The sequence below is a fragment of the Oryx dammah genome, unplaced genomic scaffold (assembly GCF_014754425.2).
Source record: "Oryx dammah isolate SB20612 unplaced genomic scaffold, SCBI_Odam_1.1 HiC_scaffold_4, whole genome shotgun sequence".
Classification (NCBI taxonomy): Eukaryota; Metazoa; Chordata; class Mammalia; order Artiodactyla; family Bovidae; genus Oryx; species Oryx dammah.
This window is the reverse complement of record NW_024070188.1, coordinates 74,547,517-74,574,793: the sequence shown is the minus strand read 5'-3', so window position 1 is coordinate 74,574,793 and position 27,277 is coordinate 74,547,517. Positions and strand designations below refer to the sequence as shown.

The 27,277-nt window shown below is 42.0% G+C and overlaps 1 protein-coding gene across 1 annotated transcript; it reads right to left on the bottom strand.

The window, feature by feature from the left end:
• Positions 1 to 1,622: 1,622 nt before the first annotated feature.
• On the bottom strand, positions 1,623 to 25,500 carry LOC120862673. Its single transcript, XM_040238752.1, has 3 exons — positions 25,057 to 25,500; positions 20,948 to 21,022; positions 1,623 to 1,765 (listed from the first exon to the last, which is right to left on the bottom strand). The coding sequence occupies exons 1-3, from the start codon at positions 25,439 to 25,441 to the stop codon at positions 1,623 to 1,625; spliced, it is 603 nt and encodes a 200-aa protein (XP_040094686.1). The 5' UTR covers positions 25,442 to 25,500.
• Between the last annotated feature and the right edge of the window lie 1,777 nt (positions 25,501 to 27,277).

Below are 27,277 nucleotides of genomic sequence, written 5' to 3'. Positions count from 1 at the left end.
TCTACTTTAAAGAAGTCTTTAAATAAATAAATAAATAAATAGATTTAATTTAAAGTAAAATTGAAAAATAAAATAAAAATTTATGTGAAGGTGATTCCCTGTGGGCAGACTCTCCCTCACCCCCATTTTCCCATTTTTTTTCCACCCGCCCTACTCCCTGCTGGCTGGCTTCCAGTTGGGTTTGGCTGACAGTAGACACCAGTATTATGAGCAGGAGGAGAAGGAAAGAGACGCTTTTCTGTCTACGCCCTGGCTGATGAAGCATCTGGGGTTTAGCGGTGGTTGCAGCCAAGACACCCGGTCTCCACGGTTCCAGCTCTCATGGGGCTCTCCTAACTCTTCCTTGTTCCCTGAGCCATCGGAGTCACTGTGGGTTATCCCTGAGGACAGCGGCTCAGGTTTCCTGCCGTTGATGGGATCTCTGGGCGCCACGCATTCCTCGCTGGCTCCCATGGCCACACCACTGTCCATGGAGCAGCCCCTTCATTAACCTCTCATTTGAACCAGCCGAGTGAATCCAGTTTCCTACCAGGACCCCGCTGATCCAGTTCCACACTGACCCCAGACTCTCTGGTCTGAAAAGCTGATAGCAGTTCAATTTCACGTGCTTAGTTCACATGTTTGACCACAGCTTTTCACTAGGCGGTTTACTGCCCTTTTTTGATTGACTGGCTGCTTGATTGAGGTCAAAAGAATAAACAATTAGAACCTATTCCTTGCTAGAAATAGATTTTGAATTTGATATTTACTGATATATTTAACTCAACAGGTATTGAGCAGCTACAACGTGTCAGGCCCTGTATAAGCCCTAAAGACACAGCAGTGAAGAAAACACGTAATCACCCCTAACTTTCTGCAGTTTCTTTGTGATTAGGGGCTAGCCGGACAAAAATCCCGTGATAACAGTGTTTCAATACTGGAAAGGTACTTTGAGCTTTTGGATAGCTCAGTTGGTAAAGAATCTGCCTGTAATGCAGGAGATCCTGGTTTGATTCCTGGGTCAGGAAGGTCCCCTGGAGAAGGGATAGGCTACCCACTCCAGTATTCTTGGGCTTCCCTTGTGGCTCAGCTGGTAAAGAATCTGCCTGCAATGTGGGAGACTTGAGTTCGATCCCTGGGTTGGGCAGATACCCTGGAGAAGGGAAAGGCTACCCACTCCAGTATTCTGGCCTGGAGAATTCCACGGACTGTATAGCCCATGAAGTCGCAAAGAGTCAGACACGACTGAGCAACTTTCACTTTTCACTTGCAATCTAACTCCTTATCTGGTATTTGAATGATCACTTACAATAGCTCACCAAGTATGCCCAGTCTCTGCTCGAAGACTGTTAGTAACTAGACACTGACCCCTGCTCAGATAGTCCATCACACTTTAGGCAAGCTAGTCTCTATTAAAGTTGTCTAATCATCAAAGTATTTTCTCACATGGAGAAGTTCTTCAAGGACCACTACAGGAAAACAAGACGGATCACACCTCACTTCCATCTTGAAGTTCGTTAATTATTTGAGATGCCATCAGGTCTCCCATTCATACTTGCCTCTTCATTCAAATATTTATTGAATAACTGCCCTAAGTGATTCCTGGAGGCAGGGTTCAAGGGGTAGGGGTAGGGAGTTGCCCCTCATGCCATAGGGAGCATAGGAGAGTGCTGAACCCCAGGAACACCTGCTTCAGGTATCTCAAGATCTTGCTTTCCTGCAGCTTCCACCAAAAGGTTTTCAGGATCTCGAAAAATCCTCATGCCACTTACCATTCTAAAAAATCCTGCAAAGACACCACTTTTAGAGAAAGCCTTTTGGGAAAGAAATGTTTTTCTATATCAGGTTTTTAGATGCAGTAATAGCACTCTGTCCTCCAAGAGCACAGAGTGTGACCGGAGGACAGACACTGAGCCATCACAGGGACCAGTGTTCCTTCTACCTGAGATTGGATTCTGCAGAGAAGGTATGCAGGGGCAGCAGCTATGAAAACATAGCTTGGTCCAAGGGGACCAAGCCTAGTTTGGCGGGGGAGGTCAGAGAAGGCTCCCCGTGAGAGGAGTGTGTGAACTGACATTTGAAAGCTCAGAGGAAAGAAAGCTGGGGGAAGCCAAGCCAACAGACGAGATTGTCCCAGTCATTTTACTTCCCTTAAACGTAGACGGCTGGTGTACCTGGCATTACGCCCACGGTGACCACTCGACCTAGATTTTTCTCTGTTTGCAAATATCCTACTGCATACCACAGTTAATAACTATGTTTACTGAAACTCTGCCCCCTTATTAAAGAATCTTCTATTTCCTTCTCTACTCTGGGGTGACCCACCTCCTAATCTGCACACATCAGCCTCCCTCTTCAGGGCTTTTCCTTTACCCCCTCCACACACTGGGCAGAGCCACTTGGGCAGTAACCATGACTGTTCTTGTGCAACCACTTGGATGGGGCCCCTTAGAAGGTGTGGTTACAGTAAATCACAACTTAAATGTCCCTGCCCGGCATTTTCATCAGATGAAAATGGACATCAAAGGAGGCCAAAGGGGAGAAGTGGTCACAAAAGGACAGCTTGGAGGAGGGGCTACCCCACTCCACTGCGGTGCTACCTCTAGGAGGTTTAGGGACTGACCCTGCACAGGTGAGCCTTGAGTACAGCTCAGGACCACTGGTTTATCTATTCCAGGACACCCAAAGCCAGGGATGACTTCCTGGTACCACTGTAGCTCCAAACATAAGACATCTGCTTAGGAATCTGCACATTCTTTTGCTCTGTTCTGTTCAGTCGCTAAGTGGTGTCTGATGCTTTGAGATCCCCTGGACTGCAGCACACCAGGCTTCCCTGTCCTTCACTATCTCCCAGAGTTTGGCCCAATTCATGTCCATTGAGTCAGAGGTGTAATCTCACCATCTCATCCTCTGCCACTCCCTTCTCCTATTGCCTTCAAACTTTCCCAGCATCAGGGTCGTTTTCAGTGAGTTGACTCTTTCCATCTGGTGGTCAAAGTACTGCAGCTTCAGCTTCAGCATCAGTCCTTCCAATGAATATTCGGTGTTGCTTTCCTTTAGGATGGACTTGTTTGATATCCTTGCTGTCCAAGGGACTCTCACAAGTCTTCTCTAGCACCACAATTCCAAAGTATCAGTTCTTTGGCACTTAGCCTTCTTTATGGTTCAACTCTCACATCTGTACATGACTATTGGAAAAACCTTAACTATATTTGTCATTGCTTTCAAGGAGCAAGCATCTTTTAATTTCATGGCTGCAGTCATCATCCACAGTGATTTTGGATATTAGGACAAAACAAAATGTAACCCCCAGTGAAATAAGCTGCTCTGATGTAGAGAATGGACATGTGAACACGGGAGGGGAAGAAGAGAGCGGGACGAATTGGAAGATTAGGACCAACACAGATACACCACCATGTATAAACCAGATAGCTAGTGGGGACCTGCTGTAGAGCACAGGGAGCTCAGTTAGGTACTCTGGGATGACCTAGATGGGTGGGATGGAAGTGGGGTGGGAGGGCGGTCCAAGAGGGAGGGGATATATGTATACATATAGCTGATCCACTTCACTGCACAGCAGAAACTAACAACACTGCAAAGCAACTATACTCCAATTAAAGGAAAATGAAGCTTCTCTGAGAATATTGTGGGGTTAGATATTTGTAAGACTCAGTTACCATCCTAGTGAAGCCACAGTAAAAACTAGCTCCAAAGCTGAACTTTGTTCACTCCAAACCATCATTCACCACTTGTGACATGACACATGGAAGGGGCACAGACCTGGAGCTGGGATGTGTAGAAGTGAAGCTTTCCTAGACAATTGGGTCACCTTGGGCAAGTTACTCACTTCTCTGGGTTCCAGCTTCTTTCTGGATTAGTAAAGTGACAATTCTGGAACCTGTAGCATTCAAGAATGCTTTTGCAAACTTTTGTATAGAGAATGGATAAACAAGGTCCTACTGTATAGCATAAGGAACTATATTCAATATCCTGTGATAAATCATAATGGAAACAAAATGAAAAAGAATATATCTGTATGAGTGAATTTGTAAAGCAAAGTGTATTGCTTTGATATACAGCAGAAATTAACACATTATGAATCAACTACACTTCAATAAAATTAATTAAAATTTAATTAATTAACATTTTAATTAATTAAAAAAAGAACAGTTTCCAAATCTTCAAATCTAAGATTCCATGCTTTGGGGTGATGGATTGACACAATGACCCATTTCTGGAACTACACAATATTTCTTGGTGGTTTAAATCACTAAGTCGTCTCTGACTCTTGTGACCCCATGAACTGGGCTCTTCTGTTTATGGGATTCTCCAGGCAAGAATACTGGAGTGGGTTGCCATTTCCTTCTCCAGGGGATCTTCCTGACCCAGGAATCAAAGCTGGGTCTCCTGAATTGCAGATTCTTTACCGACTGAGCTACAAGAGAAGTCCAGTATTTCTTGAGGCTCTCATATAATTTGAGGTTCTTAAATATGGTCCCACTATTTTAGTCAGATAACCATGAATTGAAACAAAAACCAGGAGCATATGGCTTTTATAAAGGGAAACTGCTTTAAATTATCTATAATTCTCATGCAGCAGAACTTATGATAAGACATCTTAACTCATCTGCTATCAACAGAAAGATTCCTCACAAAAAAATTTAACAATATTATCTGACAGTAGACCAATGCCTAGTGTCAAGGTCATGCTTTTTACCTATTCACTGACATCATCTCCACTTTCTGCAAAATTGCATTCTGGAAACCAGGTTAGAACATAGATTACGGAATAGCTCATTTTACCACAGGGTATATAATTTGGGGTTGCACTTTACTCCAGGCAAGTACCTGTCCTAATATACTCCCAGAATAGTGGTAACATAAAGGTTGCTATCACTGAATAACTGCAAAAATTATGCTCCTATAATCCACAGATAATGGGAAGAATGGCTAGGTCTAAATTACCTAGGGGCTCATTATATTTTAAGTACACATGCAATGATGATGATTAGAACAAATTCACTGTAATGGGTGTCCTGCTTGAGCCTCCATGGAAACTGGGTGAAGACTGGAAGAATCTTTATAGTGGTCCCCAACCCAGTTTACTTGTTTTAATTAATGAATGAACTGACTGACTGATTTTCAAGGGGTCTGTTTAATTGGTTCTTAAAGAAAGAATCCTAACAATATCTGAAATTGGGATTCAGCTCTATTTTCAAGTATACATCTTAGATTTTGTGTGGGAAGCAGAGGATAGGGCTGGAGGTGAGAGATCTGAGGGTAATGAAAGATTTGGTGGCCCTGGGAGAGGTGGGGAAGGAAGTGAGGCCTGATAAATAACTGCACAGGCTGGCCTCCCTGTAACAGGGAAGAGCAAATCTGATTCCATATTGGATCCGTTTCTTTTACGTTAACCTTTGTATTCTATTGCTTTTGCAATGTTCTTAAGTTAAGAATGTTGCATATAGCCTCAAATATACAGAACTACCCATTCTCAAGGCTCTAGCCTTTAAAGGTATAACACATTTCCATTCATATGGAGATTAAAAGTTGCAGAACAGAGAATAGCATGTCTTGTTGGAGGTTTACAGGAATGTTGTGACCTGACCTATGTGAACAGCTGTGATAACAGGATTCTGACACCAAGAAGTTTGCAACAATCAACCACAACCCCTCCCCTTTTAGTATAAAAGAAGCCTCAATTTTTAACTCCAATGGAATGGTTCTTTGGGACACTAGTCCACCCTCTTCTCAGTATACTAGCTCTCTGAATAAAGCTGCTATTCCTTGCCCCAACAACTTATCTCTTGATTTATTGGCCTGTTGTCTGGTGAGTAGTATGAGCTTGGATTCAGTAACATCATCCCAGCCAACCAGGCAGCCTGTGAATATCTTAGAGAAGGAAGAGATTGAGAGGTAAAAAGACGAGAGAGTGAGAGAGAATAGCTATAATAACATCTTAGCTATGAGATTCTATATGAGGGAAGAAAACATAACAAGAAAGTCAGCCCTTTTCCCATAAAGAGAGAGAAGTGAACATCAGCAGCTTGGGGATGGGGTTGGGTGGTCTCCAGGTGAACTCCCACGGGAGTGTGGAGACCCCAAATATCTCAGGGCAGGGGCCCTGGGAGGGTACATATCCTTGAACAAAGGGCAGTGACAGTACAGGCAGGGAAGTTGGGGAGCCAGGGAGGGACTACCTGGGAATAGAGGGAAGGGGAGTGAGGTTTGGACCCTGTGTTGATGGGAAGGGACACTGAGCTGGTAAAGTTTAGTTTTTAGTGTGTGAGTGCTCAGCCACTCAGTGGTGTCTGACTCTTTGTGACCCCAGGAGCCCACCAGGTTCCTCTGTCCAGGGAATTTTCTAGACAAGAATACTGGAGCAGGTTGCCATTTCCTACACTAGGGGATCTTCCCGATCCAGGAATCGAACCCACATCTCTTGTGTCTCCTGCATTGGTAGGCTGATTCTTTACCACTACACTACCTGGGAAGCCCTTATTAGTGTGACCGAACCCAGACCCACAGGGTTATGGAGGCCTGATGTGAGCTGAAGACTCCCCAGGAAGTTGTGATATACGGCTGAATAGGCAGAGTGCAACCTGAAGACTTGTTGTTTGTCAACGCTGGGTTTACATTGTTTGAACTGATAAAACACATTTTAAAAATGAAGCTATTTCAAAAACAGAAAAAGGAAAAATCAGAATATTTCCCATAAAAATACAGATTTTCTTTCTTGGGGAGGATGTGCCAAAGAAACAGGAAGCCTTGGTTACCACTAGCCTTGTATTCCCACTCAGCAGTGATGGCTGGAGCTCAGCTTGTTCCCTGCGTCTTGACTGTGCACGTCGCCGTTTGCCGGGGGACCCCACCACTCCCATCAGTATCACACTCTTCGCCAATCGCTCTTTTGAAGGACCTGCCTGACTCTGGAGCCTGAAAGCATTTGACACTGGGTCACACTCATGAACTCTTGGACACTACACCGTGTACTAGGTTAGTGGTCTTAGAACAACCAGATTACTAGAAATGATGTTTTAAGAACAATTTATTTCTCTTCAATTTGTAAGTCACATAAAAACGAAGCATGAAGGATTAAATATATCACTAGTTGTTTGTTACTTTATACATGATTAGACCAAAAAAAAAGTACCATAAAATCAAAACCATCATGGAAATACTCAGTGTAGTGAGTAAGGGGAAAATGTTTATAGTAGCAGGTGGGAAGAATATTAAAATTGCAGGTCAGGCAATTGGAACTGTCTTCTCTTTTTTTTAAGATAACGGAGTTAAATTTGTTTTACTTTATTTTTTGGCCATGCCATGTGGCTTGCAGGATCTTAGTTCCCCAACCAGATATTGACCACACGCCTTCAGCAGTGAAAGTGTGGAGTCTTAATCACTGGACTGCCTGGAACTGTCTCCACCATTTAATTTCCTAAACTTTTAGTTTCCTTTTCCACTCTTACTAATAATTACAGTCATTATTTTACTAGTACTTTCATAAACCTTTAACATATCAATAAATGTTAGAATTTCCTCAGAGTCTCTATGGAAGAATTACGGTGGAAAAGCAGTTGATTTGATAATTCTGCCAAACCATAACCCAGGTAACACGGTATCATAGTTTTGGACATTTAAAAATACTGGGACAGCTAGATATAAACCACAGCCCTAGAAGAATGACACATTGAGCTGTCAGATAATTCTTGAGGGTCCCTTACCCAAACCCTCATCCAAGGATTTGAAGTCAGGATTGGTTTTTGAATCACTTCTGAAAAGCCAGGATCAACTACAAATGTTAAAATTCACATATTGTATCTTAAGCTCATAAAATACTGGTTTTGTTGTACTTAAAAAAAAAAATAATAGGACAGAAGTTAAGACTTAAAACTGGAGATCCTGGTCCCATCAAAATAAACAAGGGCTGTAAGACTGTTTATAAGCAAGAAAAAAAAGAGACATAAGTAGTCCCCCTCATTGGGAAGAGCATTTATTCATTTTGACAAGGAGTGTTTAAGAAGATGCCCAGAGGCACTAGTTAATCATCAGCATTTTTCCTAGAAAGGGGCAAAAACCCATCCTGTACCCCAGCCCACTGCTTCTTTCTTTCTGAATCCTGGAGATAAAAATTTTAATACACAGAAGGTCTCAACAAGGATTTGCGAACATACCCAAACCCTTTTGAAGAAGCAACGTCTCTGATATGTGATCTCTTCCCTCACATGTGAGGAGGAGGGATTGGGGGAGAGAAGGGTGAGGGGGGATAGAAAAACAAAAGCAACTACTTTCCCTTAATCCTGATGTGGTAGAAAAGCAGAAAGCTAAAAGCTTCCCTGAGGGAAAAAGCTCCTCCAGACTGAGGTGGATCAAGCAAGTCCAACAAACTTCAGGCTACTTAACTTGCTGATGTTTCTCTTCATGGGTTTGAGGTGTGTTTACGAGGCCACATGCTTTCAGCACAGGTGAGCCTAGATATTTGGGGTAAAGGCCAGAGCAGAGTAAGGCCTAGAAAACTGAGACTCAGCCCCAAAGAGGACAGACACCTCTGTCTTCTGGGATGCTCCTCTGGAGTCTCCATGACAAGTGTTGGAGAGCAGAGGATTCTTTTTCTCCTCTGCATCAATAAGTCCCCTTCCATGATTTTATTTAAAAAAGTTTTGCTTTGGAAATGGCAACAGGTAGCCAAGAGGTACATGGAAATATGCTCAAGATTGCTGCTGCTGCTACTGCTGCTAAGTCGCTTCAGTCGTGTCCGACTCTGTGCGACCCCATAGACGGCAGCCCACCAGGCTCCCCCGTCCCTGGGATTCTCCAGGCAAGAACACAGGCGCGGGTTGCCATTTCCTTCTCCAATGCATGATTGCTAGGGAAATGTAAATCAGAACCACAATAAGATAGCACCTGACACGTCAGAATGGCTATCATCAAAAAGATAACAGATGATAGTGAGAATGTGGCGAGAAGGGAACCCTTGTACAATGTGGATGGGACTGTACATTGGTACAGGTAGTGTAGAAAACAATACAGAGGTTTCTCAAAATAACTAAAAACTGAACTACCATATGACCCAGAAATTCCACTTCTGAGGAATTATCTGAAGAACATGAAAACACTGATGTGCCAAGATAAAGCAACTGCCAGACCAGTGAAGCACAGATCGCTGATCCTGCTGCCAGCATTTCTGATTCTGTGGGTCTGGGGTGTGTGTATGCTTAGTCGCTCAGCTGTGTCCGACTGAGGTCTGGGGTAGGGCCTGAGAATATCTAACAAGTCAGCAGGTGGTGTTGATGCTGCTGGTCTTGGGAACATGTTTTAAGAATCATTGATCTATACCAGAAACTAACACAACATTGTAAGTCAACTACACATCAATAAAACATTAAAAAAAGAATCAATGAGCCAGTTAGTAGCTGAGCCAGAATGAGGCTTCCGCTCTCTTCACATCTTCCCAATAAATGGTGGGTACCAGCTGCCCTATAATGGGAGAGACAGAGGGTGGTGGGTCCACTTGCTCGGGCAGCCCCGAGCACAGGTAGGGAATACAGTCCTCCTCCTAATTTAGCTGAAACATCTGGAACGTTCCTGCTGGCAGGCACATTACACCATGATTCATTATGATACTGGAACTTGGTTCTAACCTTCTGCACCCACCCCTACACATCACCAATCTGAAACAATACAAAGCTGCTCACTGCCAATAATAAATATTATTCTCACCCTGAGCTATTTACCAAAACTTGTGATCTAAAATTTGGCTCTTTCAATGCTAAACATAGCAGGAATTAGCAACAAGCAGGGGTCATGGATAATTGCCAGTATTTATTCTCAGAAGAGAAGGATGATTAGACAATTTCAAAGTTTTCTTTTGTTTGCATTATAAATCAAAAGGAAATTTTTTCTGTTTGTTTGTTTAGCTGAGAGGATCCATTGCCTTTCATTAAGATTCCTAATAGAGTGAACTCTTTGGAAAGTAGGGACATTATTTAATGACTATTTAAACTTGTTATATTTAAAACTGCCTCATTTTCCTGCTGTCTTGGGGTGTTCTGAGGTTTAAGAGACTTAATGAGTGTAAAGCCTGATGGAGCCTGGCACATACTAGGTGCTCATAGAGTCAGCTAGCACTCAACATTACTGCTCCTGGTATTTAAAAGAGCCCAGGGATTGGCCCATTTGCTTGGGCAAGTAGGGGGGCCAAAGGGCATGACCTGAGTAAGTAGCAGACTTCATCACCAAGTCTCTCTCTTCCCCATTAGCAGGGTGATTAGAGACCGTGGACCTCAAAGTCATTTATGGAGCATCTACATTTACAAAGTAATTAACTGTTACCCACAAAACCTTATAGAATGTCACTGCCGGAGCCAAAGCATCTAATTGGAATACTTGCCTAGGCATTAGAGACCTCAGGAAAATATTCTAGAGAAGAGTTAGGTTAAATAATTTTTTTAATTTTGAAAGCTGTATAAATCCATAAGAAGTTCCTGAAAAAAAGTACAAGGAGTTCTCCGGTATCATTCACCCAGGGGCCCCCAGCGCCAACAACTTGCATCACTGTTGTCCGGTAGCGAGACCAGGACATTGACAGTCCACGGAGCACACCCAAATGGCATCAGTTTTGAGGACAGTTACACTTTAGTTGTGAAGGACATAAGAACAAAGAAAGAGGTGTGAAGGTGATGAACACAATCACTCTCACCTGATGTTACTCTGAAATTTGCCTCTGCATGTACTAGCTGTGAGAAAAAGATAAATGTTAAGCGAATAAACTGTATAAATTATGACTGTCCCTGAAAAAAAAAAAAAACAAATTTCAGAAACTGAGCTTAACAACTGTAATCAGATTAAACTGTTTTCCAAATTATTTCTAGATATGAGCATTTATGGGTGATGGGCTTCCCTGGTGACTCAGCAGTAAAGACTCCACCTGCCAAGCAGGAGACAGGGGAGACCCAGGTTTGATCTTTGGGTTGGGAAGATCCCCTGGAGAGGGAAATGGCAACCCACTCCAGTATTCTTGCCTGGGAAATCCCATGGACAGAGGAGCCTGTCAGGCTACAGTCCATGGGGTCGCAAAATAGTCAGACAACACTTAGTGGTTAAATGACAACAAACGACAATGGGTGAAGCCACTTAGTCTCTTTTAAAGTGACAGGCAAACTCGAGACTTGGACACAAACCCTCACCCTGCCCAAACATACATCATCTGTACAACTGCTTTAAGAGGATAAATGAGGAGCTTTAGAACTTTCTATATTGCTTGGCATTGAATAATTGGATTTTGTTACATTTCTCCATATTGTGTTCACTATAAATTAGTCTTCTTTTTCCTTGAGCATACTCTATTTTCTTATATATGTATTTGGAACTATTAAAATGGAATATTTCAATTAGCTAGAATAGGGTATTTGAATAACATATAGTCAGGTTATGGAGTCAAACCATTAATAAGCCAACAACTTCCTTAACTATCAACTATCTTTAAAAATTGATAGTAACACAAGGTAGTTCACAACTGACCTGCCAACATTTGCTCTTTATCTGAAATATAAAAAATAAAAAAAAAAAAAACTAAAAATAAAAAGAGAAAAAGAGAAAAAGCATCAGTAGCCCACCAGAAGAACAAACTGTCTTCAAAAGTTCATAAGAAGCAGATTCTCCAGGACTGTCAAAAAGGGCTAGAACTACTTTTTTTTAACTTTTTATATTATATTGGGGTATACCCAGTTAACAATACTGTGATAATTTCAGGTGGATAGCAAAGGGATACTTACACATGTATCCATTTTCCTCCAAACTCCCTGCTCCGCCCCCCACCCCCATCCAAGCTGCCGCATAACACTGAGCAGAGTTCCCTGTGCTACACAGCAGGTCCTTGTTCGTTAATCATTTTAAACATAGCAGTGCTGCCATGTCAATCCCCAACGCCCCAACTATCCCCTCCCCAATCCTTCCTCCTTGGTAACCCTAAGTTCAGAGAACTACTTTCTTGAGTGGTAACAACGTGATGACATTTTAGATTCTTCACCCTAAAAAAGCATCTTTGGTATTAGAAAACAAACCGCAGCATTTTCCCTTTGACGATCGGAGCTGTCTGTGTCAATCTCCCCCCACTGAGGCCAGCCAGAGTAAACAGATGTTTCAATGGGTGAAGAAGTCACACTGGCCTCCACTGGTACACAAAGAGCTGACAAACCCTGCTGGGGTCATCTGAATTCTAAATGACCAAGCAGAACTATTGTAGAAGGCTCCTCCCTTCTAGGGCCAGCCTTGGACAAGATTTCGAAATATGAGGAAGCTTGTCCTGGACCACACTGGCCATCTCCTCATCCCTAGGCACCCTGACTTACATCCCAGTTGAGTGTCCTGAAATCTCCCCACTCCCTGGTCCAACCCTGCCCACCCAGGACTCCTTCCTTCAAGGGCTGGGGCCCTAAGCTCAGCCCCCCTCAAAGATTCTGAGGATGCCGAGACATGGATCAAATAGCCTGCCCAAGGCACACAGCTAGAGAGCTGGAGGCCTGATTCCAAGTTTGGTGCTCTTTTCATTTCCTACAGCACATTAAATTCTCTGGCCTAAGTGATTAAAATTTTACTATTTTATTCATATTTTTAAGCTCGAGAATTGACAAATTGTAATGATCTTTATTCTTTCAGAATCAAATCATCACACACATTTTGTTTCATCTCCTGGAGGAATTTTTATTTATTTATTTTGTTGAGCTTTTTATTTTGTATTGGGGTGGAGCCGATTAACAATGTGGTAACAGTTTTAGGTGAACAGTGAAGGAACACAGCCACACACATATGTGTGTGGATATATATATATATCCATTCTCCCCCAAACTCCCTCTCATCCTGGAGGAATTTTTAAATGCTTTAAACTGTAAGGATATTAAAAGGATTTCTGATACTAGCATGGTTCCCAAACAATCTTTAGCAAAATTTAGCACAGTTTATATGTACACACACACACACACATAAAATTGGAACCTACCAAAATAATTAAAATTTTTTTTTCATTGCCCATAGCATAATTTTTGCATCTTTTCTTGGTAATTCAAAAGTAATTTTATTCTTGGAAATACAACAGTCTTATGGATCACAAGTAAAGAGACAATCACTTCTGTAGCAGCTTCCAAGTTTGATTTCTGAAACATCACCCACATACTCCATCTCAACATACAAAGAATACTCACCTGAGACCTTTGTCCCTTGTACTGCACAGATGATTTCTTATATCCCTGGGACTTAAAAAGCACTTGTAAAATGATGCTCATGAATTGGTGATCTATTTTTCAAATCCTGGTTAGCTAAAGACTCTTTTTGTGCATTTTGCATAGAGATGCTGTTGTTCAGAAACAAATCCACACAGAGAGATCCAACGGAGCTGAGGAGAAACAGACCCTGGACTCAGCACTGGTGCTGCTCGAATTAAAGAGACGTGTGTGTGCCTTGGTGTGATGTGTGTGTAACCAGATAGTCAAAGTGTTTAGTGCAAGATTAAGAAGTGTCTAAATTCCATCCTCTGATTTCAAATGAAAACTGCAGATTTTCCCCGAGAGCTGGCAGCCTGCCATCACCACAGGGCTTAAAGCAGCTCAGGGCTTTGGGGAGAGGAGGGAAGAGACTTCACACACGGAGCGCTCACCGCCTGCGGCATCACCTTCGGTCTCCGGGTTTTAGCCTGAATTCCACTGCCAGACTCCCTAGACTTTCAACTTAAGCTAGCAAAGAAATAATTTAAAAGATATATGGGCTTTTAAAAATATTTACAGAGGAAAGACATTCTAAAATATTCTCTGTGATCTGAATTCTCCCTCATCACAACCTTGATATATAGCAGAGGCTCTGGACACTATTTTAGGCTAATACTAGTTTTCTGCAGTCTTTGCATAACTTACATAAACATATCCCAGATTCATTTGACTGACTGTGAAAGTGGTCAAGAAAATGATAAAATAACATTTTTTTTTTTTTAAGGAGAAGGTTCTATATTTGAATTCTTTTTTTTTTTTTTAATTTTTATTTTTTGGCTACACCATAGTGTGGCATGTGGGGATCTTAGTTCCCTGACCAGGGATCAAATGGGTGCCCCCAACATCGGGAATCTTAACCACTAGACTGCCAAGGAAGTCCCCTGAACTCTTATTTCAACGTTTCTTCCCCACTTTCTTCCACACCACAGTGACTTCACTAAGCACCTTGGGTCACTTAATAGATGTTCTCACACAAAATCTCCTCCATTCAAGAGGGTCACATTTTATTTTCAAAAAACTTCAACAGCCAGATAGAGTTCCTCATGGAAACTCTTGAGCTGGACATCTGCAAAATAGCAATCATGGATTTTGGTACCTTTGTATTTGTTCAGCATTACAATGAACACTTGCTAGTCCTTATAAGAATTACAAGGTCTCATCTGGTCTCTAAAACTCAAGTGTGCCCATTTCAAAGCTGGGCAATTTGAGGCTTAGGCAAGCTATGTGACAAGTTCAAAGTGACTGAAGTGGAAATCCAAGAGCCAGGATTTTGTGTTCTTAACCACTGCTTTATACTTTAACATTTCAAGGAAAGGGGAATCAACAGTTTTCTCTACAAGGAAGAAATACTTTCTGCAGTCTAGGATCCTGCTCTATAGATCAGAGCTATATTTCTAATGAATTTCTAACATTTCAACACCTAACATCCTTATTTCAAACTGAGATCAACTAGAGGCAACTTAGCATCAACAAAACAAAAAATAAAAACATCAAAAAAAAAAAAAAGAGAACAAAACCCAAAGGCGGATAATGTGTTATATTGGCAGCTTTTAAGAAATTTTTCAAAAATGATCAAAGATGAAAAAATTACGTTTGTGAAAACATCAAGCTAAATCCAAGTCTGGAAGCATAAAGCATTGAGTAACTTCTTTGTAAAGAAAATGGAAACCAGGTCGATTTTTCAAGTAGGACAAATATTGTTCTTTGGAACGGAAACTTGTTGCTGAATCTCACCATGGAGCAAAAGGCTTATAAACTTTAGAAAAAAAATAAAGTTCACATGGAAACAAAAACACAACAGAAACTTCAATATGGAGACCGACAGACGCTGCATGTCTTCCCAATTATTTTCAAAGCCATTGTTGGCTATTCAAATGTCCATGGAGAAGTAATAAAATACCAACAATTCTGGTATTCCAGGGGAAATGCTTATGTTCAAGCTTTTAAACTTTGTTTTTGTAAAATTTACAGAGACGATTAATGGAACTGATGACTTAGAAGACTGCTCCAGGAATGGACTAGAAAACCTCTAAAAGATGAGAATCACTCAGTCATGAGGACCACATAGTAATACGGGTTTTTACTGTGTACCAGGTACGATTTTTATGCTTTAAAAAAGTTAACTCATTTTTTTAGGGGAGAATGGATACATGTATATGTATGGCTGAATCCCTTTGCTGTCCACTTTCAACTAAAACAACATTATTAACTGGGTGGTGTTGTTGTTGTTTAGTCACTATGTCGTGTCTGACTCTCTTGTGACCCCAAGGACTATAGTCTGCCAGGCTCCTCTTTCCGTGGGATTTTCCAGGTAAGAATACTTGAGTGGGTTGCACCATTTCCTCCTCCAGGGAACCTTCCTGACCCAGGGGTTGACCCTGGGTCTCCAGCATTGCAGGCAGATTCACTACCATCGGAGCCACCTGAGAAGCCCCGTTAACCAGCTATATATCAACGGAAAATAAAAAGTGTTTTAAAAGATTAGTCTTTTCTTGAATTTGTATATAATCTTTTGTGTCTGGTTTTATTCAGAAAAATTATTTTACAAGCCATTCATACTGTGTGTATCAGTGGTTCTTTTAGTATTTCACTGTATGGATATACCTCAATTTGTGCTTCAATTCACCTTCTGATGGACATTTATGTATAATAATTTCCAGTTTGGAGCTAATCTGAATAAAGCTGCCATGAACCAAAAAAAAAAAAAAAAAATCAACTCATTTAATTCTCATAACAATTCTAAAAGGTAGGTATTGCTATCCTATTTTGCACTTAAGAAAAATGAGGCACACAGGAGGGAAGTAGCTTTCCAAGTCATCTAACTACGAAGTGGTATAACTGGTATATAAGCCAGACAGTCTAACTCTGGGGCTGAAACGTTTACTCCCTCTGCTACACTAATTCCCTACAGCTGAGCTCTGCATGTAAAGACAGGGATTGTCCCCACATAACTAGACTATTAGTGCATAGGAAACAGACATAGCTGCCATGTTCCTTCTGCAAAGGCTCTTATATAGACTAGACTTGTGACAGCTCTGTCTGATGGTCACAGCCCAGTTCAAGAGTGAAAGCTCCTAGCTAAACTGTGGGGAGCACATGGAAAGGTGAAGATCAGTGAAGCAATGAACATATACAAAGCGGTACCAATTTGGTGGGGAATGGCTTCTAAACTCTTGTTTGATATAGCCTTCATGTTTTAAAGTGTTATTTGCATCTTTTACCATTTCAGATGGTAAAGCGTCTGCCTACAATGCAGGAAACCCAGGTTTAATCCCTGGGTTGGGAAGATCCTTTGGAGAAGGAAATGGCAACCCACTCCAGTATTCTTGCCTGGGAAATCCCATGGACAGAGGAGCATGGTGGGCTACAGTCCATGGGGTCGCAAAGAGTTGGACACGACTGAGTGACTTCACTCACTCACTCACTCGCCATTTCACTCTACCTCTCAAGCCGTCCCAAGCTCCCTGAGATCTTGACCTGGGCCATTCATGGTCCTGTATCCCCCTCATGGCTTTTGCAAAGCAGATGCTTCATGGATGTGGCTGTGTGATTTACATGTTCTGCGGCCACCCTCCCACAGAGGCTGAGCACCAAGCTGGCTCTTTGTGGAAGTGAGGCATGAAGATGTGTGGAGAGAAGGGGTGAGAAGGCAGCCAAATGTTAGAGAACAAAGCCTTGGCGGCTGGGAAGAGACAGACCTCACGGGGAGTGGTGGGATGATCCAAGGAAGTACTGGACAATCACCAAATGGGGTAGTTATTGATGCAGGACCTCAGAGTCTATCCCAGGGAATTCAGAGACTCTTCCATAGCCAATTTGGATCACTGGCTCATGACACAGGGGAGAAAAAGAGTCTGCCAAGGGCTTTGTTTGCTGACACGAGAGCTTCCAAGTCCCAGAGTCAAAGAGATCAGAAAAAAAAAGTCAAAGTCTAGAATCAGTTTCTGGGAACGGAGGAGACAGTGCTGAAGTCACACATTTTACTTAATAATATTTTCTTATTATAATGTGCTGCATGGGAGGCCACCAGTGTGCAAATACATCTTCACACTCTTCTGACAAAGCAAGTAGAAGCAAAAAGAATTACGGATAGATAGTGAAGCACATACATCAACTTCTGTTCCCTAGTCTAATCAGCTCTGAGGGAGCTTCAAAAAGTTCCCACCACTTTTTCAACAGAACTAATCTCACGTGCTGAGTCCAGAGTGAGAAGTATAATCAAACAGAGAAGTCCATGTGGGGATAGAGCTTAGTAGCAGGGGGTGAAGCTGATCATGACCTGAACTGAATCTGGCTGGAAAAATCATTCACTAGTGTGAACGTGGGCAAATTGCTGAACCCCTATGGATCTCAGTTGCTTCACGTGTAAAATGGGGACAATCTGGCACTTACTGCACATGGTTGAGAGGATTAAGTAATAAAGTACGTATCCAAATGTCCAGATATCGCTCAGTTATATCTGACTCTTTGCGACCCCATCGACTGTAGCCTGCCAGGCTCCTGTGTCCGTGGAATTCTCCAGGCAAGAATATTGGAATGGGTAGCCATTCCCTTCTCCAGGGGATCTGCCCCATGCAGGGATCGAACCCAGGTCTCCTACATTGAAGGCAGATTCTTTACCATCTGAACCACCAGGATGCATGTAAAGATCTTCATACTTGTGTTTTCTTAGATTCTGTATTTGTCCATTTTGTATCCACTAATTTATCGGAAAAGACCCTGATGCTGGGAAAGATTGAGGAGAAGGGGGCGGCAGAAGATGAGATGGATAGCATCACTGACTCAGTTGACATGAATTTGATCAAACTCCAGGAAACAGTGGAGGACAGAGGAGCCTGGCAGGCTGCAGTTCATGGGGTCACAAAGAATTGGGTTGGGAAGATCCCCTGGAGAAGGCATAGGCTACCCACTCCAGTATTCTTGGGCTTCCCTTGTGGCTCAGCTGGTAAAAAATCCACCTGCAATGCAGGAGACCTGGGTTTGGTCCCTGGGTTGGGAAGATCCCCTGGAGAAGGGAAAAGCTACCCACTCCAGTATTCTGGCCTGGAGAATTCCATGGACTGTATAGTCCATGGGGTCGCAAAGAGTCAGACAGGACTGAGCGACTTTCACTTTCACTTTAGCGACTGAAAAGCAACAATTGTAGGGCCAAACAAACAGCCAGAGTTGTTTACATCTCCCCTGTGACCCAGCGTATACCCTGAACCACCCCTTTATCTAACTCTCACACAAAACCCCAGGGTTAGGTATCAGACAAGCAGGGGGAGCCCGTATGTCCCAAGGCCAGCTAGAATTATTCAAACTAGCCAGTCCTACGCTGTGGACCCTGCCCTGCATGGGCAACCCCACGGAAACGCCAATCAAGTCTGACCTAGGCTTTCCTCTCATTTCTTCCTGCCTCTTGGACAAAACTGGTGTGTCCCCATGTGGCCTTACATGGCATGCCAGCACCCCCATCCTTGGGAAATGTGAGTAATAAGAATCTTTTAGTGGCATTAGTCCCTCCATGTTATCATTCAGTCACTTCCATAAACTAAGATCCCAAGAGTACAGTCATTGAGATGATGGACCTTATAAGCAATTGCTATAAAACTTTTACAAAGGCCATAAACATAACGTTACGTCTATGTATCTTCTTTCCACCTTTCCTTTCCTTACTGTCAGTTTCAGGGTTTTGGGGTGAGTCATGACAATGACCTCCTTAATATATTTTGTTAAATTCAATTTCTTGGTTCCTCAAGCGATATCTTTACACAGCTCTCTTCTAAAACTCAGAATGCAGGTTTACACTCTGCCAAGAAAGTTTGATATAGTTTCATGTGGTCTGCAGCTCAAGTCCATACTCCTTACCTTGGTAGTGAGCCTTCTGGTGTCTGGCCAGTTACTGCAGCCATATTAGACTCCCCAACGCTCTCCATGAGTACTACCAGGTTTTCATGCCTCTGGGCCTTTGCTCAGGCTGGTGTCTGCCCTTGGGATGCTCTTCCCACTCTTCTCTAAGCATGGCACGTGTGGCCTCTGAGTGAATTTGCTTCTATACTATAATTGCCCTGACAGTAAATAACCAAATTAAATTCAGGCCTTTGGTTTGACTTAGGGGAAACTTCATGCGTGAAAAAAGGTTGGAAGTGTAACAAGAGCAAATATTTACTTTCTATTAGCCCTAATTTCAGAGTTGAAAATACCTTCAATGGTTTGGAAGGCCCAACTCAAATTTTATCTACTTGGGAAACTGCACTATCTCTTAAAATTAATCATTCCTTCCTCCAATATCCATTTACCATGTATTTAATTCTGTTTATTCATATTATATTTGTTGCATTTCATTATCTTTGTTTTCTCTAGGTCACAAATGCTCTTTTGGGGTCAAGGATAAGCCTTAGATAGATTTTAAAAGCTGTCATCATAGGAAAAAAAAATCTGTAACTACGTGTGGTGTTGAATGTTAATTAGACTTACTGTGGTGATCATTTTATAACATACCAAAATCAAATCATTATGGTGTCTGTCAATGATATATGTCAATTATACCTCAATTTTAAAAAAGGAGAAGCCTTAGTAATTCTTTAATAATTCTTTAATCTTTCTAGCATGCCCATTAGTCTTACATATAAGCAGTTCAGTGAATATTTATTGAATCATAAGCCCTATGATTATTCTAATTAAAATAAGGGGCTCTTATCAAATGGTAATGATAGTTAATCATGGGGAAATATGGGGAAAGGGATACATAGCTTGTCTAAACTAGTAAAATTAGTACAATTCAGAGTAAAAGAGTCTATTAAATCCCATCAGAAAATAGTCACAGATACAGTAAATTATTTTCAATCATTACTGTCATATTTAGTCATTACCATTCATTATAAAATGGAGTTAATTTTAATTTTGGTTTATAAAGATGAAACAATTTCATCTTATAGGTAAAACATACACCAAGCTGTGATTTCTCAGGGTTCATTTTACTCTTGCCTAATGTTGCAGCCAAGATATTAAAAGATGCTTGCTCCTTGGAAGGAAAGCTAAGACAGATCTAGACAACGTATTAGAAAGCATACACATCACTTTGCTGACAAAGGTCCATATAGTCAAAGCTATGGTTTTTCCAGTAGTTGTGTACAGATGTGAGACCATAAAGAAGGCTGAGTACTGAAGAAATGATGCTTTTGAATTGTGGTGCTGGAGAAGACTCATGAGAGTAGTCCCTTTGCAAAGAGATAAAACCGGTCAGTCCTAAAGGAAATCAGTCCTGAATATTCATTGGAAGGACTGATACTGCAGCTGAAGCGCCAATACTTTGGCCACCTGATGAGAAGAGTAGACTCATTGAAAAAGATTTTGATGCTGGGAAAGATTGAAGGCAAAAAGAGAAGAGGGTAGCAGAGGATGAAACAGTTAGATAGCATCACTGACTCAGTGGACACGAATTTGAGCAAACTCTGGGAGATGCTGAAGGACTAGCAAGCTTGGCATGCTGCAGTCCATGGAGTCACAGAGAATCAGACACAACTTAGCGACTGAACAACAATAACAACACATGGGGTATGATTAAAAATTCCAGTTGGAATTTAAAGAAGCCAAACAAGCTACCTGAAACTTGTCCTAGTCCTAAAGAAGGAGATGGGCCAGCTAAATAGAAGCCCAGATCCACCCCTGGTCCCCATTCCTTCAAGCATAGGCTGGAGCTGAATGAGGGGATCAGGTGTGGTTACCTGAAACTTCCCCCGGCAGGTCCTCAATATCTGGTGGTGAGCTGACTTTATCATCTGACTCTGCTCCCAGAAGAACTGTTGAAAAAAGAAAGTTGACGGAGATTTACAGCTACCTTTTCTTACCAGCTGGGTGGTTGAGCTTGGAAAGGAATGAGAACCATTCCATTCATACATGGAGAAGCTGTTCCCCAGCCGACATGATGAGGGAAATAGTGGTTTAGAAAGAATCTTAAAAATTGCTCAAAGATGATTACAGGCTGTCACTGAGAAATGAGGAAGGAAAGGCTTTCTTTTCGACTATAGGGTGTCGAGTCCTACAGCCAGAAATTATTATTTTATATTGAGGCCAATGGTAGTCTGTACGCCTTTGAAATGTGAAAAGCAATAATAACTTAAGCACCTGGTATGACTTATAAGGCATCAAGATAGATTATACAGGTTGGCCACGAAAACGAGGCTCCTGCCTTGATAACATTTTGTGGTTTGTGTTTCTGAAGGCCCTGCCATCAAAAACAGTCACTGAGTGCCAACCATAGAACACTGACCATGGTGGATTTAGAGTATCAAGCCAGAGGGCTCTAACTGAGCTCATTACCTAAAGGAGGACCATAGGACCAGTGGATGGTGGGTGTGGCTTCTGCTACGCTGGAAATGAGTGACACGGCCAAGTTTTTCGGGCATTCACGGGCACTTCATTGAGGAACAGATTTTCTGAAATAGCACATACCCAAAAATGGACATGATTTCACTCAACAATGCAAGTCACTTTGTTGCATTTTTAAAATATGCAAATACAAATGAACTTATCTTTGAAACAGAAACAGACTCAGACAGAGAACAGGCTTGTGGTTGCCAGGGGAGAGGGAGGGATGGATTGGGATTTGGGGATTAGCAGATACAGACTGTAGTACACTGAATGGATAGATAACAAGGTCCTACGGGATAGTGCAGGAAACTATATTCAATATCCTTGGATAAACCATAATGAAAAGAATATGCAAAAATGTGTCTGTGTGTATAAATGAATCACTTTGCTACACAGTAGAAATTAACACAACATTGTAAATCAACTATACTGCAATAAAATTAGGGAAAAAAATGAATGTGCAAAAGTTTGTTCTTGGTTAGATGTTGAGAAAGTAGGCTGGGAATCATCTTCAGCAAAGGTATGCTTTGATGACTTATTTCCAAGTCCTCATCAAGGGCTTCATTTCACATCCCTCCTCCTTCTCATGTCCTTTACAACTCTTGAAACAGTCAAAGCATAATAAGAGCACATTTTAATTAAGTGTGGGCTGCCACATAAGCGTACATGTACATCCTTAGTTATCTGGACAGAACTGGAAGAAACATAGGTATATTTTGTATTTAAAGATGAACCCTGTGAATCACCCCAATCCACCCTTGCCTCCAGTTTCCCTACTTCAGGGAGGTGTCAAAAGGCTTCTTCAACTTGCAAGAGTTTCTGTTTCAGTCTGACTGCTCTTAATTCCTGAGCCCAGCACCAAGAAAGAGTAATGAGGTCAACAGCATCAAGAGCAGCTATGAGCTGAAAAGACTTGTTTCATGTCACACTACTAAGCCGCTGGGATACTCTCTAATCACTTTAAAAAAAAAAATCACCAAATAGGCTCTAAACTAGTATGAATTAGGCATTGTCAGATTTCCTGAGTTAACTTCGGACATGTCACAGTTTAACATATTATATATGCTACTCTAATAACACTCTACTCTCAATATTTAGTGATTCTATGGCATGTGAAATAAAATTCTAGGTGTGTGAAATAAGTGCAGCTGGAAATTTTTACATCAAAAGAAAATACTATTGCTCCAGTAAAGAAAGAACTAAAGCATAAAGATTATATTACTTTTTATTTAAATTCTCTTTGCTGGTACCTAAAAGTAAAACCTTATAAACTATTCATCTTGTCCAGCTCAAGATAGTTTGTGGAATACTCTAGACCAGTTCTTGGACTAGACATGAGGGGATAAAAAGGATTTTTAAAAGATTAATCTATGGCCCCTGCCTTTAAAAAGCTAACTGAAAACAAATACCTTTCTAAGAGTCTTTTCAGACTTTAAATAAACATAAAAATACCAGTAGACTGAAAATATCTCAAGGTTTTTCTATGACCAGGTTAGAAATTAAGATATATTTAAGGAAGGGAGAATAAAATAGAATTAAAGCATACTATCCTTTCAGCCATAAAAAGGAATGAAGTTCTGATACATGTTATAATGACTCTTGAAAACATTACTCTAAGTGAAATAAGCCAGATGTGAAAGGAAAAATATTGTATGATTCCTTTTATATGCAATATCTAATCTAGGGACATATCTAGAGGCAGGAAGTAGGTTCAGTTCAGTCACTCAGTCGTGTCCGACTCTTTGCGACCCCATGAATCACAGCACGCCAGGCCTCCCTGTCCATCACCAACTCCCGGAGTTCACTCAGACTCACGTCCATGGAGTCCATGATGCCATCCAGCCATCTCATCCTCGGTCGTCCCCTTCTCCTCCGGCCCCCAATCCCTCCCAGCATCAGAGTCTTTTCCAATTTAGAGGTGACCAAAGGTGGGGGCAGGAGAGAATAGGGAGTTACTGCTTCATGGTTACAGAGTTTCTGTTTGGGGTGACGAAAGTTTTACAAGTAGACAGTGGTAATGACTGTATAGAATTATGAATGTAATTAATACCACTAAATTGTGCACTTCTAAATAGTCAAAATAGCAAATTTTATGCTATATACGATTTTTCTATAGCTTAAAAAATGAATAATGTAATATACCAGAAATTATTGAATTGTATCCTTTAAATGGGTGAATTGCATGGCATGTAAATTATATCTCAATAGAGCTGTTAAAAAAAATACCTCACTTGTTAGCATACTACTTTGTCATCTTGTAAAGCTCTGACTATTCTTAAATAAATGTACCCGGAGTGCAACAAGGTGATCAACATTTGAAACACTACAGTTCACGTTTCTTTCTGATTGCCAGATGTCACCAGTGATCACTAACTCTTTTGGCACTTTAGAACATAGCAGAGCCTTCTATCTTTTTCATATCCTGTTAAACAGCGAATTGACTATCTTGCCATGAATAAACATGTAAGACCGTGTTCACAGTAGCCTCTTGACTTGATTCACTTTGAATACCATCAGCGTGAAAATTATGGTCAGAAACCACCATCAGAACAAAACAAACTGTAACACTGAATCTTCATACCTCTCAACTGTATGTTAGCTAGAGACCAGAGAAAGTCAGTATCTAGAAAAAAGCAGCACATACGCATTTGTTGAAATGAAGGGATAGTCAGCCATTACTGCCTGGAACCTCTCAGAGCTCTGAGTCAGGTAGAAGCCTTTTGAGGGGTAGCAGGCCAGCTCAGAAAGCCCCCGGGAGTCGATTCTTTCTGAGCTCATCCCTGCTTCCTCTGCTAGCTCTGTGCTTCTCTCATAGGTCAAACATCAGCAAGCCCAAAGAGTTCCCTTCTAAGTATCCTTAAGAAGTCCAAGGTCCAGATAGAACAGAATGAGATCAGGAATTTCCAAAGTGTTTCATTCTAAAGGAAATTTCTTTCAAAGAAGGTCACCAAAGCCTTTGGAGTGAAGTTAATAGGCAAGCTATATTTTGGTCATGAGTTCTATTGCTGCCTCAAGACAAGAGTAACAGAAAATAAAAATAATTAATGAGGAAAGCCAGAAGTTAACTACTTTTACCATTTCCCACACCAGAAGTACCAAAATGATACAACTTGGACCAGAATTTGCCAAAAGCCAGTAAACCTTTTCTGTTCTACTAGTTGAATATACATATCATAGAACCAGGATACATGTTAAAATAAAAGCTTTTGAAGGAAAATAGGTGAGATGATCTTTCATTGTGCAACCACTGAAGGTCCCTATGTCTTTGACTTGGAAAAGCGAAAATAAACCTTCCACCAGTGAGTTAGCCATAATTTATAATAACCTGAGAAGAAAAACAGACTAAAGATGTATCAATTCTCTTTGAAGGGGGGTGTGTGGGGGGAAGCTCCTAAGTTCATTATCACCTTCCTGAACCCTTTAAAAAGAAAACTAGGCAGTCATAGCAAAGTCACAAACCTACCTGGAGTCTGAATTTCATCTTGGCTCTGAGGGATAAGAAGCTTGGACTCTGCCCTTCGAGGAGAGCTTCTATTTCTCCACCCTCTGACCAGAGCCCCCACCATGGTTGTGGACAGCATGTCCCCAGGTGGCCGCGGCCCTGCCGGGTGCCCGGGACGGGGTGGACAGCCCTGTCTGGCTGCCACCGTTGGGAGAACGCCGTCCACCTGTGATGGAGCTACACCCCAGACAGACAGGTCCGGGCAGTTCACCCGCCTTCGGCCTCCACCCACACACTCATCCTGTGTTGCGGATCCTCCTTCAGGAGGCCCAGGGAAAGTGGGAGATGAGACGAGCAAGGGCAGAAAACAGAATAAACAGAGATGGGCACTACGCAGACAGCCCATCCAGAGGAGAGGATGCTCGGTGTGACAGAAGCACCGATCTCCTGCGGGGAAGTGCTTTGATTTTTGACTCTTCACTTTTCACTTAAAGAAATTAAGCCTACTTTTTCAACATTTAAAAATGACTAATTTAAATGTACCCGAGATAAAGCATAAAAGATTATGAAAAAGAATATATACACATATATATAACTGAGTCACTCTGTTGCACAGCAGAAGTGAACACAGCACTGTAAATCAGCTACACTTCCAAAAAATTAAAACAAAACAAAACACCCAAACCCACAAGCAAACAGACAAAGTGACTGGTTGTGGGGTGGGGGGGGGGCATGAAAAAGTCTATTTCTCTTTTCCCAGCTTATTTTCTCCCCTAAATTGGAACAGTTTTCGGGCAATTGTTTTTCCAAAAGAGAACCAGTCGTCTAGATAAACAGAATTTGTTTACAAAATGTGAAAAGTATTTCTAATGTCTGAGTGTTCACGCCACAGAATTATATCAGCTTTTGCGGATGAGGAAAGTTGATTAAGGGGATTTAATAAAATTTCACAATTATGTAAATGCTCAAGAACTTAAAAAAAAAAAAAAAAAAGAATTGATTCTGATGACCTAATTCTTTCTATCTCCTGGTGAGCTAGTTGGAATTGCCTCAGACTGAGAAGGTGGGACCTGTGTGTTGCGCATAGAGTACATTGCTCACCTATGCCCCCTACTGGTCAAGATTCCAGGTGCACATCGGTTAGAGACAAATGCTTGCCTTAAACCTGGGCGGGGGTGGAGGGGGGTGGAGGTGGTGTGCGGGGGTGGGTGGGGGGGCGTGTCAGGCAGTAGAAAATTCTAGAATCCCTTGGTACACTATATTCACTCAGCCTGAATTAATTGTAGGCAGGCTGGGTCTTTTGACATTATTTTCTGTCCTTTTGACTGCTATGGATTACACAGATGGAGAAGATGGAATGATCCCTTCCCTGACTTTGCTCTATTTCTCTTCCCCAGCTACACCTTATCTGATAAGATCAAGGCTGCTTTTGCAGGAAGCAGGCAAATTCCCCAAATCCCTCCCCAATCTTCCCAATACTTTTTTAAAAAGCCTCCAGTGTACTAAAAAGCAGTAGCGCTTTGGGGATACATATTTAACATATTCATTTAGTTGAACTTTCCCTCATTTGCTAATTATTTTGACTTTTCCAAACCGTAGAAAAACTTTGGTATCATGGCAGATGGAGGGAATGTAGAAATGAAGGATAGGGCCGTGTAATGGCCTGAGAGCAGGAAGCTGTCATCTCTGATCTCTGCCTGTGACCTCAGGAGGAGTTCAGACACACATCTGAGGCACAGGGTGGGGTCACTCTGGGGAGGCACAGTGGTTGCTGAGAGGGCCCAGTCTTGTGTCCTCCTCGCTTCCTCACTGGAGCAGGGGCTCCCTCTGCCCTGGACAGCTCCCTCCACTCCGCCACCGAGGGCCCAGCCAGGATCTGCTGGGAGAGGCACTCAGGAAACACTACCTGCCCTTCAGGGAAAAGAGCAAAGAGGCCTTCAGCAGTCTCTCAGTTCCTGTGACCCCCAGAATCACAAAGACAGCTGAACCCGCCTTTTTCTGGGGACACTCCCCTGGCAGTGGGATGACCTCACGGAAGGGCAGCAGGGGAGCCAGGCGCTCAAGCCTGGGGTCTGGTCTTAGCCAAGAGGGAGGGGTCTTGAGGATGGCCTAGTGTCACTCGGAATTCCTCAGGGGACAGAGTCAGGAGGCAGGAGCACAGAGTGTGTTTACTCTGAATCATCTCTTGGTGGAATGCTGTCCCAGTTGTAGGAGGCTGGGTGGGCTGGGAATGCAGGCTGGT